The sequence below is a fragment of the Chenopodium album genome, chromosome 22 (assembly GCF_948465745.1).
Source record: "Chenopodium album chromosome 22, dcCheAlbu1.1, whole genome shotgun sequence".
Classification (NCBI taxonomy): Eukaryota; Viridiplantae; Streptophyta; class Magnoliopsida; order Caryophyllales; family Amaranthaceae; genus Chenopodium; species Chenopodium album.
Window position 1 is genome coordinate 21635039 of NC_137855.1, and position 16457 is coordinate 21651495.

Consider the following 16457-nt stretch of genomic DNA (forward strand, 5'->3'; position numbering starts at 1 on the left):
GGGGCACTTTTGAGATAGTGCATGTGGGCGAAGGCAGTGAAGCTTGGCTCAATATCCTGGAACTCGCAGGCGGCGATGTAGCTCAAGATATTGACCCAAGAATTAGGCGTAAGTTGCCATACTCCCAGGTCATATCCCTTCAGGATCTTCCGGATGCCTCTGTGAAGGGGAAAGCGGAGGCCGGCTTCTATCACCGCCTCGTAGCAGACAAAGTAGTTGTCTGCATTTTCAATGTCATCTCCCCAGGCTAGAACAGCATTAGCCGGAGGGACGATGATGTCCTAGTCCTCCCCAAAGGGGTGTTGTTCTTTGAAAGCCTCAAAGCCACTTTCAAGAAGGGCTATATCCCCAGGTTTCATCCGGGTTTTAGTAGGATCCGGGTTTGCTTCCTTCTTTGCTGTTTGGCGATAAGCCTCAGCAAGGTCCTCTTTCTCATCACCGGATCCTTCTTGCTCCTCAGCTGCTTCATCAGCTGAGTTATTTTGGTCTGGGGAGGAGGCGGTCTCCTCACCGTCTCCCCCGGAGTTGCTGCTGCTTGAGGTAGACGGGGTGTCCTCAGCTGAAGTACTTTGCTCAGCCGCCTCGTAATCCTCCTCCCTCACTACTTCACTTGCGGGCACTTCCCTAGTGCGCCGCCTCCTGGGCTTGGTAGCCGTTTGTTTGGTTCTGGCCATTGTGTCCTGCACAGACACAGAGAGGGAAGAAGCCGGAGATGAGCAAAGCACTCCAGAAACTCCAGACAAGGCACCCCCGGTTCTAGACTCAGTCGTCCCTGGTGACCGGCTGAGTGTCCTAGGCAGTGCCGTGTGTGCAAATGGAGAGTTCATTTTATTTTAATTTTTGAAAAAATCAATGTATACAGCCGGAATTCAATGTATACAGGCTCAAGAAAAAGAAAAGAAAAAAGAAGGAAACGGATGGTTACCTTACTTTGAGTTCTGAAAAATCTGAAAACGGCAAAGCAACCAGTGACCGGGTGACTTCGAAAGTGCACACGGAAATCTTGAACTTGCTTAAACGCAACCGGGATCAGAGCACTTCTCTCTAAAAAGCACTTCTCTCTAAAAACTCTTTCTCTCTCTAGAAAAGTCAAATGTGTGAAGTAAAGAGGAGAGAGGGGGGGGGGGGTAAATCCTATTTATAGGGGGTGAAACGGCGTGAAGTACAGTCATCACTGTCAAAAATGGCCGTTTTTTACTGTTCACCTTTCATGGGGTGACGCGTGTCACAGGCACCACGTGGCCTGCCACGTGGCACCTGTGAGGGGCAAATGTTTAGGGAATTTTTACCCTAGACATGTGGACCAATGAGGAGGTGCCACGTGTCAGAGGCTGGCAGGTCACCCTTGGATAATCTCCAGCTGACACGTGGCCTCTCCAGAGGCTTTCTTAGAATTGCGGCCTTCAAGGGCCCAATTCCCCAAAATCCGCTATTTGGCGGCGCAGCCCATCAGTCCTAGGTCAGAATGACCTAAGGAGGGGCACTTTTCCCAATGACCCTATAAATAGGGAGATATTCCCCCAAAATGGAGGACATTCAGAAATTCACCCAACATTTATTACACTCCATTTTCTCTCTCATCAGAGAACACCTGAGCTTGGAATCCAAGCAGATCCCCACCTTTAATTCCGCACTTTTTACTCTCCTTCAAGTTACTAACTTGAGCGTTGGAGGCGGAGCACCACCCAAACGGTGTCTTCGTTGATTTTGCAGGTACAGAAGCTCTCCGGACCAATCTTCGAGTCGTAACTCTCCCAAGGGACAAAAACACCCAAAACAATGGCAGTTAACAGTTACAGTTACAATTTTTTTCACAGTTTTGAGCAAATGGTTAACCATCGGTTAACCGTTACAATCAATATAAATGTTTTTACATAATTTTTTTTTAGGAAAAATGTATAATAATGCAATTTGATCATTTAGGTTTGCTAGTGTTCCAATATGCCATGGTCTCAATTTAAAGATGTTGATTTAATATGAGTAATACATTAGATTCTATGTCTTATTATGCTTTAAAATAAACTTAATAATTATGACTTTGTATCGTTTTGGTTTATTGGTATATACTCTTAATTGTAACATGAATTTATTGTTTATTTTAACGCTTGTATTAAAATAAAAAGTTTATTTAAATTTTTTTGAACGAGTAGCAGTTAACCTGTAATCGTACCGTTAAGGAACAGTTAACCGCTACAATTTGCATTTATTAGTAACCGACATAACAGTTAACTGTACCACTGAGACTAAATAGCACAAACGGTACGATTAACCTATTGTGCCCAGCCTTAGGTTGAGGACCTTGGTAAAGATGGAATTGGGAATTGTCGCATTTGTCGGCATTTGGTAGTATAAAAGGGTCCCCACTGCCTTCCTAGTAGGGTTTTATCATTCCCCTCTTAGAAATGTTGTGAAGGATATTTTGGCGCTGCAAACAAAATGAGAGAGAACATGTGCGTGGATAATAGAAATGAATACAATTGTTAATTGCACAAAAAAATTGAAAAAGGATAATTGTACAATTTTCAGTCCACATTTCACATTATAAAAGAAGCGACAATAAGACCCAGGACGAGGCAATGACTCTTATGTTCATCTAAAACAATGCCAAGTACAATCACTTAACTTCGGTATCGTTACCAAATTTTCAGCTAAAGCAATGCATAGTTGCTGTTAGGAAAAAACAATGACAACTTTGCCATTTCAGAACGGAAAGCTACCAAAACTGCAATACATCAACCCCATAATAGAGTTGAAATATTTGGTGAACTCTCAAGGACTGCTTTCACCACCAGAAAACCATTGCCAAACACCCTGTGAACCTTGTCTCTGTACTGCTGTATTGTGCTCAACCTGCTCAGTGAAGAATTTTTCTTTTCTTAGTGATTGCACTTCAGCCTCTACAGAAGGGAGTGATTCCAACATGCCTTGTAATTCTGCTGTCTGTGCCTGGTAGACATTTACCGGAACAAAAAGAATTCAGTAAGATCAACCATGCATTTAGAAAGCATATTCAGTATATATAGAATAGTTGCAGCCTTTGCAGGTTGTACCTCTAACTTGAAACATTTTGATCTCTCTGATATCAACTGACCTTGAACAGAAGCAAGTTCCTAAAGAAAGAATGTCCTTTTCAAATAAAATTCACAACTTGCAGCATTGGCACTATATAAAGATTGATAACCTGTATACCTTGGATAATTCTTCATGGTTACTGTTAATTTCATCAATCTTTCCCTTCAGCTTAGAGTTTTCTTCTCTAACGTCAGCAAGTGACAATTCCAAGAGTCTTTTCGCGTCTTTAATACTACTCGTACCAGAAAAACCATCATGCTTTTGACCTGCACCTTCTACTTCAGTGTTCTCTGTCTTGATTGAATCCAACTGCTTTTTTGAACCAATAGAATAAGCTGCAGCAACAGATGCTGCTGCTGCAGCTGCGGCAGGGGACAGGTACATCTTAGGACGTGCAGAGTTGTTCAGTTTAGGTCTCATAACGAGTACCTAATAATAAAAGGTAGAAATAGCAGACTGTCAGCCATCTTATCTCTTATTTTTAGACAAGGAATTTTGAATCTAATAGAGTATCAATTAAGGCTTCTTAGATTTAACCTTCATCCAAAAATTCGTTTACCGAATCACAACACTGGAAATAGGACATCTAAATGAAAGTGAAAGTATTGAGCATCAATTAAATCTTTGGAAGGAGTAATGCATAAAAGTTCAAAAAATAATATGCATGGTTCATATGCTGTACATACTACATAGTGCACACTATGCATGCTCCTCACAAAATTTAGATGTCAACCTCATATTTCTTAGATTTCATTCAAACCAATTTGAATACAAACATCATTTTTGTGAGATTTTTATGAATCTTCTACCTATAAGAAGTATTTATGTGTTCACTAGATCGAGGTAATACTCTCTCCAATCTAGAGAGTAATGGGTTATATGAACCATTCTTGAGGGTTGGCCAGAATTATAAAGGTTGAAACTCGTTCATGACAAGTTCAAAACACCGAGTGAAATAAATAAGATTACAAAGTCTCTACATACCTCATTGTTATAATTTCCATTATATCCACCAAAAGCAACTAAATATTGGTCCCCATGAATGTGAGCTAAGCAGATGCTGATTCCCTGCTCAGAAGAAAGTAACAATTATTATCCAGTATCATTCATTCATCAAACAGAATAAAGTACAAAATATCTCATATTCAAAGTTGATGTCTCCTGAAGTTCAACAAATAGTTTTACGCCACCCACCAGCCACCGCAAAGTTACAGAAATAAAACAAAAAGACAAAATTAGGCTCTGAGTGCTGCTGTGATTTTCAAAATATATATATATATATATATATACATACATATATATATATATATATATATATATATATATATATATATTGCCTACCTTTTAATGAGTAATAAACTTTGTAAATTCTCTCTATATAAAAAGTCTATTGGTTTTGGTAAGTTTGATATAACTCTGCATAATATCATCTATCTGGTCAAAGACAAATCAGAATATTTGCAGTCATCTAAGAAATAGAGAACACTTAATGTGGATATGGGGAATACAAAACAAAAAAAAAAACAAATTGTTTTCCTTCAATCGTTCAAAATTGTATGGATTTTCAAAAAAAAAAACAAATTGTTTTTCCTTCAATCATGCAAAATTGTATGGATTTTCTCATATCAATAAATGTAGCCAATTTAATTGATATTTATCACAATATTGGATTCTAGATGTTGAACCAAGAAAAGTTGAATAACAATGTAATATATAAGGAAAAAAAAAAAAAAAGCCTAATGCCTATTATTTAGAGACCAAGAGGGCATTTTACCCACAATGTATGTGATCTGTTGTCATGGTATTCTTCAAATTTTACCCTTACATAACTAAGAGGTGTACAAGTGTATGAGGTGTCATTTACTTGTATAACAAAACCCCAACTGAACCATCTGTTGCAAGACTCCCACTCATAGGCAATCACCCTAGCCATAAAAGGACTTTGGTGCACTCAGGAGCCTCCACCACTCATTTACACTTGCAGCTAAGCCATACGCCTTGATGCCAAGGACGTAATTTATCTTATGTTTTTATCCTAAAAAGTGAGACTTCTAAGCCCTAATCTGCCCTCATATGAGACTGGGCAATGGTATTAATCATTGTAGCAAGGTAATCCAAGAAGTATCTAAAATTCTAACTACTCACTATTTCACAGAGCTTTCAACAAACAACTGCAACAATACAAGGATAGTAAAAATCAACAACACAAATAGGCAAAGAAATCAGACCTCACTGGCAAGTGGATCTCTTGGTTTCACCATAGTTACCACTGACCAAACAAGCTTGGTCATATCTAAGACTAGTGTATCGAGAGCTCCTGATAAAACAACCATAAAATTCAATAATAAGTGCCACTAACTCGTTGCAAAACTAAGGGAGGTACCATCTAGAAAATTGTAAAGACGAAAACCACAGACAGGTTGTGTATTTACCATTTTTATTGTCTCCGCCACCAACTATATACCAGTTTCCATGCACCGTAATACCAGAATGTCCAGCTCGGGGAGATACATAATCACCTCGAGTCTCAGGTTGAGACCACTCCATCTACACAACCGGAAGGACCAAAATTCATTTAACAACTTAAATATAGGTAAGAATATATTGGGTTAATGAACAGACTTCACAGGTTTTTCAGATCTATCAATTTCTCAATGAAAATACATTACACAATTATCTAACACTACTTTGAACATTACCAAAAAAAAAAAAAAAAGGGTACTCCTGTAGTATTCTCCACTTTGCATTATTGGTTGTTACTAAATTACTCACCCCAACTTATCCAATTTACAGTTGAGCCACACAATAAAATATAAATCAATCCTTCCTTTACACATTACCTCGCCAACCCCTACTCTCTCTCCTAAAAGTAAAATAATAAACAATAATGAAAAAAAAAACACCTATCAACACCGCTACCCACATGATGAGCCCACCTTATACTCCCTCCATAACCTATGTGCCCAAACTGGTTGAATGTAACATTCTCTTTTAAAGCACCAAAATAACTGCAACTGTTATTCTATTTGGGAGCAGGCAAATGAAGGGCTTAAGGTAGAGAGGATGAATGTTCTTATCTCTCATTAGCAATTGCAGGCTGCTGATCTTGATAGAACCATGTCCTCAGCATTTAGCAGAAACTTGAATTGGTGTTTAGAATGAGGAAAAACCTTTGTAAATGTAATTTAGCATGCAATAGTCTATATCATGATTCTAGCAAATAGTTAGCACGTTCAAGTTATAACATGGTGTCAATCTCTGGATGTTGGTAATAACTTACTTAAGATTGCTGTTGGGAGGCAAACTACAGCTAATGATTCGGCACAAATAATATTTCAGATCACGAACTTTGGTTGGGGGATGGGAGTGTTAATCTCCCTTGATGGTCAGATTTCCTAGCTAATCTTATTTGTTGAGCGTACCATCCTACTAGTTCTCTTTCTAACATAAGAGTTCCTCTAGGCCTGTACAAAACTATCTGAGAATCCGAAAATCCGAAAATCCGATCCGCAACCGATCCGAATTTTAGGATATCCGATCCGAGTTTTCATTTCGGATCGGATATCCGATCCGAAAAATCGGATATCGGATACAATTTCGGATATTGATTTCTAAATTTTCGGATATCCGATATCCGAAAAATATCGGATATCGGATATCCGAACTGATATCCGATATTTTACAGGGTAAATATTATTGAAATTAAATATATTTTTATTTTAAAAAAATAAATATTATTAAAAAAAAACTTAATAATCAGTAGTACTTCAGTAGACAATAGACAACCTATTCACTATTTCACTTGTTCACTTTCTCTCACTAAAAACCCTAAATTCTTCCCTTTCCCTCTCTACGCTCAGCCGCTCTAGGCGCCTCAAGCTGCCACGGCGCCACCCCACCCCACTGCCACGGCGCCACCCCACCCCACCAGTCCACCACCACGCTCCAGATCTCCTTCATTCCACTCGCCCAGATCTCCTTCTACTCGTATTTGCTCGGCCTCAAACAAGGTATGTAGTTCAAATTCATTGTTTTGATGTTTTTGGTGGTTTTCCTGTCAATTTTATTTTAATATGTGTTGTGAATTTCGTTTTTTTATCTAAATTTTGTTGTGTGAAGGGTCGTGAATTTCGTTTTTTTTGTTGGTTCAAATTTTTTTATCTAAATTTTTTTTATCTAAATTTTTTTTTATCTAGTTCAGATCTCCTTCTACACGTGAATTTTTTTATCTAAATTTTTTTTTTAATCTAAAAAAGGGCCATTCAAGTTTTTTTATCTAAATTTCGTTTTCGGTCGTTTTTTTAGATAAATTAACCATTAGCTAAAAGTAAGATAAAAATCGATTGTTAATGAGTAAGATGTTTTTGATGTTTTTTGACAGGAAATTTGATGGGAATTCACAATAATTTTTTATCCTATTTTACTTTTTCTAATTACGACCCTTCACACTTCATATCCCATCAAATTCACAATAATTTTCTAGCTATTTGTGTTAATTTTGTTGAATTTTTATTGCTTATTTTCTGAATTTCGTGCTTATTTTTTGATGCTTATTTTCTGAATTTCTTGCTTCTTTGTTAATTTTTGTTCAAATTCTTATTTTCTGTTACTGCTTTAGTGCTATACTCAACATAATTATGTGAGTTTAAGTTTTTGTTGGAGAATTCAGATTCTTATATTGTAATTGTATATGAATAATTGTAGGTAAATGGATGAAACCGTTGATATGACGAGTGAGAGTGCCACTCCTTTGAATGAGGAAGGTACACAAATTCCAGAAAATCCAACTCCACAATCTGAACCAGAAGTTCAAGATGTTCCTAATTCAAATAAAAGACCAAACGAAGAAGCTGCTCCAAGTAAAGGTAAAAAAAAACGATCTTGGCTTTGGGAACATTTTGAGAAATTCAATAAAAATGGGGTTGAAAGATCAAAATGCTTGTATTGTAAAATTGATGTTTCTGGTAGCTCTAGACTTGGCACAACTCCTATGAAAAATCACCTTCAAATTTGTAAAGAATACCCCCCTAACATTGATAAGTCACAAAGACGTCTTTCTTTACAAAGTGAACATCACTACCAGAGATGATAGTGTTGGTGAAAATGTGGTGGGGGAAAAGAAAGGAAAGTTAGAGTTGTGGAAGTTTAAGCAAGATGATGGTCGTAAAGCTTTTGCAAGAATGATAATAATGGATGAATTGCCATTTAGGTTTTCCGAGCGTGAGGGTTTTCGTTACTTTATGTCGGTTGTCCAACCAAACTTTCTCATTCCCTCTCGTATTACTGTGGCTAGGGATTGTTATCGTGTCTATGTAGATGAAAAGAAAAATCTAAAAAAATTTTTTAGTAAGTGTTCTTCACGTATTTGTCTCACCACCGACACATGGACATCTTGTCAAAATTTGAGTTATATGTGTTTAACAGCCCACTTCATTGATCAGAATTGGAAATTACATAAAAAAATTTTGAACTTTTGTCCAATTAGTGGTCACTCTGGAGAAGTTATTGGTAAAGAAGTTGAGAAAAGATTGCTTGAGTGGGGCATTACTAGAGTCTTAACCATAACAGTAGACAATGCAAGCTCAAATGATGTAGGACTTCAATATTTAAAAAGGAGGTTTCAAAGGTGGAAAGATGGTACTGTTTTGAATGGTAGGTTTGTGCATATGCGTTGTGCAGCTCATATTCTCAATCTTACTGTGAAGGAGGGTTTGAAAGAAACAGATAACTCAATAAAAAGAATTCGTAATGGTGTGAGGTTTGTAAGATCCTCTCCGGCAAGAATGCAAAAATTTAAAAATTGTGTAAATCAAGAGCAAATCGAGTCAAAACGTCAACTTTGTCTAGATGTTGATACTAGATGGAACACCACTTACTTGATGTTAGATTATGCCTTGATTTATCGTAAAGCATTTGATTTGCTTGAAACTTGTGATGGTGGTAAATTTAGAACTGAGTTGTCTAAGACTTGTGGTGTTCCCGAAGATGAAGATTGGGACCGTGTTGCTTCTTTGATACCTTTTCTTAAAATTTTTTATGATGCCACTCTTAGACTTTCTGGTTCTTTATTTGTTACCTCTAATATGTACTTGCAAGAGCTTGTGACAATCAATAGAATGATTAAGAGAAGGTGTGATTCTCATGATCATAATGAGAAAATGATGGCTTATGGGATGAAGGCAAAGCATGATAAGTATTGGGAAAATATAGATAATATCAATTTGATGTTGTATATTGCTGTTGTGCTTGATGCTAGGCGTAAGTTGGATTATGTTAAGTGGGCAATTGATGATCAATATGATTCGGATAAAGCTAGGGAGTTGTATGGTAGGATTAAGGAGACTTTGACTTCTTTATATGAGCATTATGCCACACAACAATCTGAAAATCAGTCCACCACTTCTGAGTTAGATGATTTGTCTTCACAAGATTTGGAAAACTATGATGAGCATGATATGGCAGTTTATGAATTTGAGAGAGATGTTGGTGCACAAAGTGTTGTTCAAAAGAAGAGTGATTTAGACAAGTACTTAGAAGATGAAAGAGAACCACATGTCATTGGAAAGAATTTTAATGCATTAGAGTGGTGGAAAAAACGTGAGGAAAGCTATCCCGTAGTCTCTCTTATGGCTAGAGATGTATTAGCCATTCCCGTGTCCACCGTAGCTTCGGAGTCCGCATTTAGCACCGGTGGTCACGTGCTTGATCCATTTCGTAGTTCTCTCTCACCAACAATGGTAGAAGCTTTAATTTGTGCACAAGATTGGTTGCGAATGACAAATGAACCACTTGTGGTGGAAGAGCGTATTGAAGATCTTGAGAAGATTGAAGAAGGTAATATATTTTTTCTTTGTATGATTTCAAGTATAATTTATTTTCTTTATTTTAGCCTTGAGTTAAATGATAACTATTAACTTTTTTTTTTTTTTGGTATAGAACTGTCCACTTTGGTTGAGCAGGTTTCGGTTGTTGATGACTACATTTGAGGCATGCATTTGAGGAGTATTATTGCTACTGTTTTTTTTTTTTTTTTTTTTTTTTCTACTGTTTTTATTACTTAGTAAAATGTAATATTGAGACTTTGGTAAACTTTGTAATATTGAGACTTTACTAAGCTTTGTATTTTTTATTTGAGGAGTTGGATTTGTAATGCACTAAGATTGCTAGTATGCTACTGCAGTTCTGGTTGTGTTTGTGGAGTATTTAATGTTTTTTTTTAATTAATTTAATTTGCAAAAAAGACTACTACAATTATTGTACAGGTTTTTCAAAAAAAAAAAAAAAAAAGTACAGGATTAACAAGTACAGCCGTACAGGATTTACAAGAATACAACCATAAAATTTTGAGTTTTCATTAAACATTGGATAATGGATATCCGAAATATCCGATCCGAATGATTTCGGATATCGGATATTGGATATCCGAAATTTTCGGATCGGATTCGGATTTCAATTTCTGACATCCGATGAATCGGATATCCGATCCGTGAACAGGCCTAAGTTCCTCTTAAGAACAAGATAGATAAATTAAAAAGAGACTTCCTGTTGACAGGGTTGTGATACTAGGGGAAATCATCTTTATCTGCCCAAAGTTTAGGGAGGCTTAGGTCTCCAAGACTTGGTCTATGATAGGCTCACTTAATCCACACAAGAAGCAGCCACTAATGAGAGTATGTACAAGAAGGGGAAAGCACCATGGGCCACAAGATCAAGGTGATAGGTAGCATGAAAGCAAATGATCAACAGTGGAAGAAGACAAACAAGTTTAATAGAAACACTTGCAGAAGTGGTAGCAAGAAAGAAAGACGGATTCTCTATGGAAGTAAAAGACAAACTATAATTAATACTAGAATGCTTTATGCTGTAATATATAATGAAAGATAACGTTTGTAAGAAGGCATGTGTGTATTGAGATATTTGAATTGAGATTGGTAACCTAAAGTTAATTGTAGAGAATAATAGCCTCAAGCAATTCTTTGTAAACCTTTTACCTTAGTTATTTATAAAAATCAGCAAGCTTCCATATTTATCAATTTCTTATTTGTTATTTTACATAATCAGTAAATCAGTCTATTACATGGTCTCCATGCATATAGCCATGGAATGATATGGAAATGCATTTCCTTGGATCCAGATTCCCTATGGAATCCTGATATTACTAGAACAATAAATTGTGCCAGTTTGATGCTCATCATCCAACACTTACATAGCCAAAAAATAATTACCTTGCTCTTTTTCATGTTGGTCCAATCTAAGGCTGAAAATGATTAAAAAAAAATTTTAAAAAAAATTACAGTTTCAACGAGCATAGCGAATTGCCCATATCGCAAGATTCTTGATGTGTAGAGGTTTGTAAGCAACCATCTATCTAGCGATGTCTACATGCGCAGTGAATTGTCAGCACTGTGAGCTGTTGAAGGCGTAGCGGCTCACACAAAAGAATTCCCAGCATATCTAATGTCGACGCACTAGTCAGATATGCATTTCTATCCCTTACTCTTCTATGAACTAATGCTTTTATGCAGGTATCGATGTAGACAAAGTGATTTAAAATTGCATAACGTTTTAAATCATTCTTTGTATCGACTACTTTAACTGAGTTTATAGAGACGTAATTCAAGGGAGAAATGAAAAAGAGGGGGAATGGTGGGGGGCAAGTAATTAGATAGAAATAGGAAGATTTCTATGGGCATCAATGAGTATTTTTGAGCTTCTCCAAACTACCAACCCACACGGACACTTTCAACCACTTTGAAACCTTTTGATGAATGTAGAAAGTAAGTGAGAAAGAAAGATGGTTTAGCATTTTCAGAAGTTAATTGACAGGAAAAAAAAAAAAAAAAAAAGTCTCAAAAAAATCTGCCAAAGGAGATATAATAATGGATTCCAAACAGGTTAATAAGGCCCCCAAACTATGAAACTATCTATCTACACTAAAATTGAAAATCTATGAAAATTATCACCATCCCTCTCCCAAAATCTTGGATCGGTAGCATTGAAATCCAATACATATCGGCCGAATAGTGACGTGCCGGCCGCTTTATACTATTGTTCACAATCTATACAGAGTGGAAAACAATAATAAGGCTTCTCCTATGCCAAAGAATCCTCCCAATGAACAATGCACTCTAAATCACCCACTATGCATATGACCAAAGTCAAAAAGAGAGAAATTCCTGTGAAATAAACTTCAACAGTAAAAAGAAAAGCCTGGTTTCTGTTGGCGATTTGGCGCTTCTCATCCATTCCATTTGTACTGTAAGCATATGAAGTTCATCTACAGTAATCGCAAGGGGTAGAAAATGACAGGTTCAAGTAATGCTGTTACCAGATATAATCCATCATATTTATCTTCTATTTCTGCTATGTTTTTTTTTTTTTTTCTACTTTGCTGTCCTTCCTCTTCTATCACCTCAAATCAGCTTAGCATACTACATATACCATATCTACTATGTGCCTAGAAAACCAAGCTCAAGAGGACAGCCATTTTCCCCACTAATATAATGATTTTAGTCATCAGATTACCAAAACCCAAGTCACCCTTCTCCATAGGAATGTGATAGATTTGGTTAAGAGAAAAATTTATCTTCTCAGGAGCAACTATTCAAACACAAACATGTACATTGCTCTAAAGATAGCATTTGCATGAATAGGAATAAATAAACCAAAAACACTACCAAAGCTTCTGTAACAAATGCAGAACACACATATACAAAGTTCAATCTTTCCATTGTAAAAGTGTGTACGTTTAGCATCAAGTTCAATCAAGTTCCAAAATGGTTTGACAGACATCTAGATTCAAGAAATCTAGTCCCTCCATCGTTACCTATTAGATAGAAGCTTCAATGGTGCATTTTGTGATTATTATTGGTCTTTGTGAAACCATATAATCATAAATATGTAATAGCTCATGCCTTGAGAATTAAAATACTAGCAAATTATATCATATCCGTTTATAATCTCAAAGGACAATACTTACTGTTTCCAAGTCTAGCACATATAAATCATTGAAGCAAGTTGAATGAGAACATCCGCCAAATACCAGGAGGTAACGTTCAGCATGTAAAGCAGCTGCATGATCATATCTTGGAGAAGGCGGATTCTGCCTATCAAAATAACAAGAAAGTGATGCACAGCTCATATGCAATCACACCAAGAGCTAACAGAAAAAGGGAAAAGAAATACTCACGTAGCTTCAACTTTATTCCAAGTCATTGTGTCAAGGTCGAGAATATATATGTCATTTAGAAGATTCCGGTGGATATCTTCACCACCAAACACTATCAATTTTGAGCCAAACAGTGTCACCGACTCTCCTTCTCGAGCAACCTTGCAAACAATATACACGGTTAAATAATTGTACGAACTTCAAAACTTGTGTAACATAACAGGATAATAGAACAATAAAAGAAAAGAGGTGCTTTGGAAAGTGAACAAACATCAGTCAGCATATTTTAAATACCGGAATTTCTCCAACAGTCTCCATAACACCACATTGTTGCGTCTCTAGATCCAAAAATCGTACTGCGAAATTGACACACAGAAAGTCAAATAATATTGTACCTTTGACTAACAATAATAAACCAAATCAGAGTAATGAGAAAATGGCTGAACCTGTTACACAACTAGAATACTTTGAATGCCCATCAAGTAGTAGCAACTTCTGTCCCCAAACAATCTGCAAACATGACAAATAAAATGCTTAAGAAAAAATGTGTTTTACTTGGCTGGGATAATTATGGTTAGTCAATTTACCATATGGTGACCTGAGGTGGCTTGGAAGACTTGTAACAAGCTATCATTTTCAGATTCAACTGCAGCTGGGGCAGCAGATAGCTTCAGTGACGACCATGTAATATTTGTAAAATCTAAAACCTAAAAATGCAAATGTACATCAGAAATATCTTTCAACTACAATCAGCAAAAATTGGAAGATTATGTAAATCTCCTTGGAGATGGTATTCTCATTAACAAAATATATATAGGTGAAACATGACAACCTAATCATGGAGAATACAAAGAGTTACATAAATATAATTACAGAATACCAAAGGATGAATGAATATTAATCATATTATCACAGTAGACAAGGGTAGCCCGTCTAATTGGGCAGTAAAGTTCGAGCAGCAGGTTGCGAATCCAACAAGTTTCCACAACAACATCAACGAACAAAGCACATCGAGTTGGACATCCTCTTTGTTCGTGAGAAGGTTGCCTCGGGTCAAGTAAGGGTGCTTCACGTTCCTTCTTCGTACCAATACTCCGACATCTTCACCAAGGGTTTACCTCGGCAGCTCTTCTTGGATTTCAGAAATAGTCTAAGCGTTCGGCCTCCTCCCGCTACGAGTGCGGGGGTGTGTTAATGAACATGATTAATATTCATTCATCCTTTGGTATTCTGTAATTATATTTTTATGTAACTCTTTGTATTCTCCATGATTAGGTTGTAATGTTTCACCTATATATATTTTGTTAATGAGAATACCATCTCCAACTCTCCAAGGAGATTTACATAATCTTACAAAAATAATGTCAGCTTTACTTCCAAAAGGATGGGACTAGCATTACCCATATGAATAAGTTAATAACGTGAACAATAATTAAATATGAAATGTAATCAGATGATAACCTGAATATCTGACAAGTGGCGACCATTACGACTACCACCCGAAATGAAAAGCCTCTGCCCAACAACTGCAGCAGCATGCTAAAAAAGACAAATTAAAATGTTATACCTTGGTTCATATGAATAATCACAACAACAAAATATCAAAACATTGTAATATAAAACAAGAAAGGTAGGAAGAAGATATACAGTACATACAGTACTACATCCACCAATAACACTGTAACTAGTACAGAGTAGTACCTTTGATTATTTAGTTAGTATAGTTTTTGGTAAACTATGCGCTAAGTCTGGTGTTACAATTAATTAGAAAAAGGAGTACAAGTTTTCACAAAATAACACATGGAAAGACATATATGCTACAAGCAAGTATTTCATACGGAGTACGACTTAAGTTAATGGTATATACACAAACCCCATCTTTTCCATTACAAGTAAAGTTCCAAATCCAACAACCTTGATTGATTAAACTGAACCAGAATTCTTTAAAAAAATAATAAAAAAAAAAAAAAAACAATACCATTGAAGCCAAAAGAAAGCAATGTCAACTTAATTCACCCAAGTCAAGTATCTTTCTACCTTTAATGAAATTGCTTGAAATGCAGAAGAAATTAAACAAACAAAAACAATCAATGATCAAAACCTTATAGCGACCCAGAGGTCGACGACCGGCAACAGGAACTGTCACCCATTGATCATGGAGCAAATTGGTGAACCAAGTTCCAACATCAACATCCTGATCTCCATTTTCCATATCAACTGCTTCAAAATCACAAATTATTAGTTCATATAACATGCCAAAAACAGATCCAATAAAATCAAAATCGAACAATTTACAATCAATAATTCACAGGCCCGTCCCTGAAGCAGGACAGGAGGGGAAGAGATCTCATGTCATATCCAATTATCTCGAAAATAACATAATTATAGGGATATTTGATTAAATAAACAAATTAGGCTCATAATTTTGGTTATGATGTTTCGAAATCTAAGAATTTAGAACCAATAGTTGAGATTTACGAACCCTAAACTTAAAGCACTGATAATTAAATTAGATTAGATCAAATATAAACTTTAGATTGTGAAATTGATATGATGAACAACAAACAACTTACCACAGGAATGCGCTTCAACGGAGAACGTGAACTGCGAACCTCCTATTTATGAGTATAAAGACTAAAGAAGTAGAGAGTATTTTAAATTCAAATGTACTCGTAATTATTACAACACTAGTTTAGGACCCGTGCCATGCACGATCTATTAAAAAAAAATTTAAAAATTGACAAAACATACACATAATATAAAGCGTGAACAAACAAACAAATAAAGTGTCTCTTTAGAAATGTTCAAATGTTTTAGAATAAAATACACATATATATTCTAGTAATTGAACAACACCTATATTGTATAGAAAGAATTCAAACGACACACATATAAAGTGAAAATAAATCACTATAATGAATAAAAAATTTAAAAAGTAAATATACCTTGAAAAGCCTTGATTTTTGCAAATTGAATGACAATAAAAACTTGTCGATTTGGATGCTCGGCTAAATAGTCTCTTAGTTGGTCAGCATATGTATTCCACAATGTGCAATCCAAGACATTTTCTCTATAACAAAAAAAAAATAATAAAAAAAAATTAGGTGTCATGAATTAAATAAAAAAGCTTAATACTGCATGATAAGATATGACTAAAAACATTGTATTTATTAATGGAAAAAAATTATATTCTACTTATTGCAAATCCTCCAATTGG

At 35.9% G+C, this 16457-nt stretch overlaps 1 protein-coding gene across 6 annotated transcripts; it reads right to left on the reverse strand.

The window, feature by feature from the left end:
• Positions 1–2497: 2497 nt before the first annotated feature.
• LOC145604591 (Galactose oxidase/kelch repeat superfamily protein) lies at positions 2498–15899 on the reverse strand. Of its 6 annotated transcripts, none has more exons than XM_081660482.1 (14): positions 15814–15899; positions 15342–15460; positions 14702–14779; positions 13828–13947; positions 13687–13750; positions 13535–13596; positions 13262–13401; positions 13052–13178; positions 5505–5619; positions 5301–5389; positions 4057–4140; positions 3190–3501; positions 3051–3110; positions 2498–2946 (listed from the first exon to the last, which is right to left on the reverse strand). In XM_081660482.1, exons 2-14 carry the CDS (start codon positions 15450–15452, stop codon positions 2770–2772), a joined length of 1539 nt encoding a protein of 512 aa, XP_081516608.1. In that variant the 5' UTR covers positions 15453–15460; positions 15814–15899; the 3' UTR covers positions 2498–2769. The 6 variants fall into 6 exon arrangements, with proteins under 6 accessions (XP_081516608.1, XP_081516609.1, XP_081516607.1 ...); XM_081660483.1 differs by having other exon boundaries at positions 13839–13892; positions 15342–15457; positions 15814–15883; XM_081660481.1 differs by having other exon boundaries at positions 15342–15457; positions 15814–15883.
• Between the last annotated feature and the right edge of the window lie 558 nt (positions 15900–16457).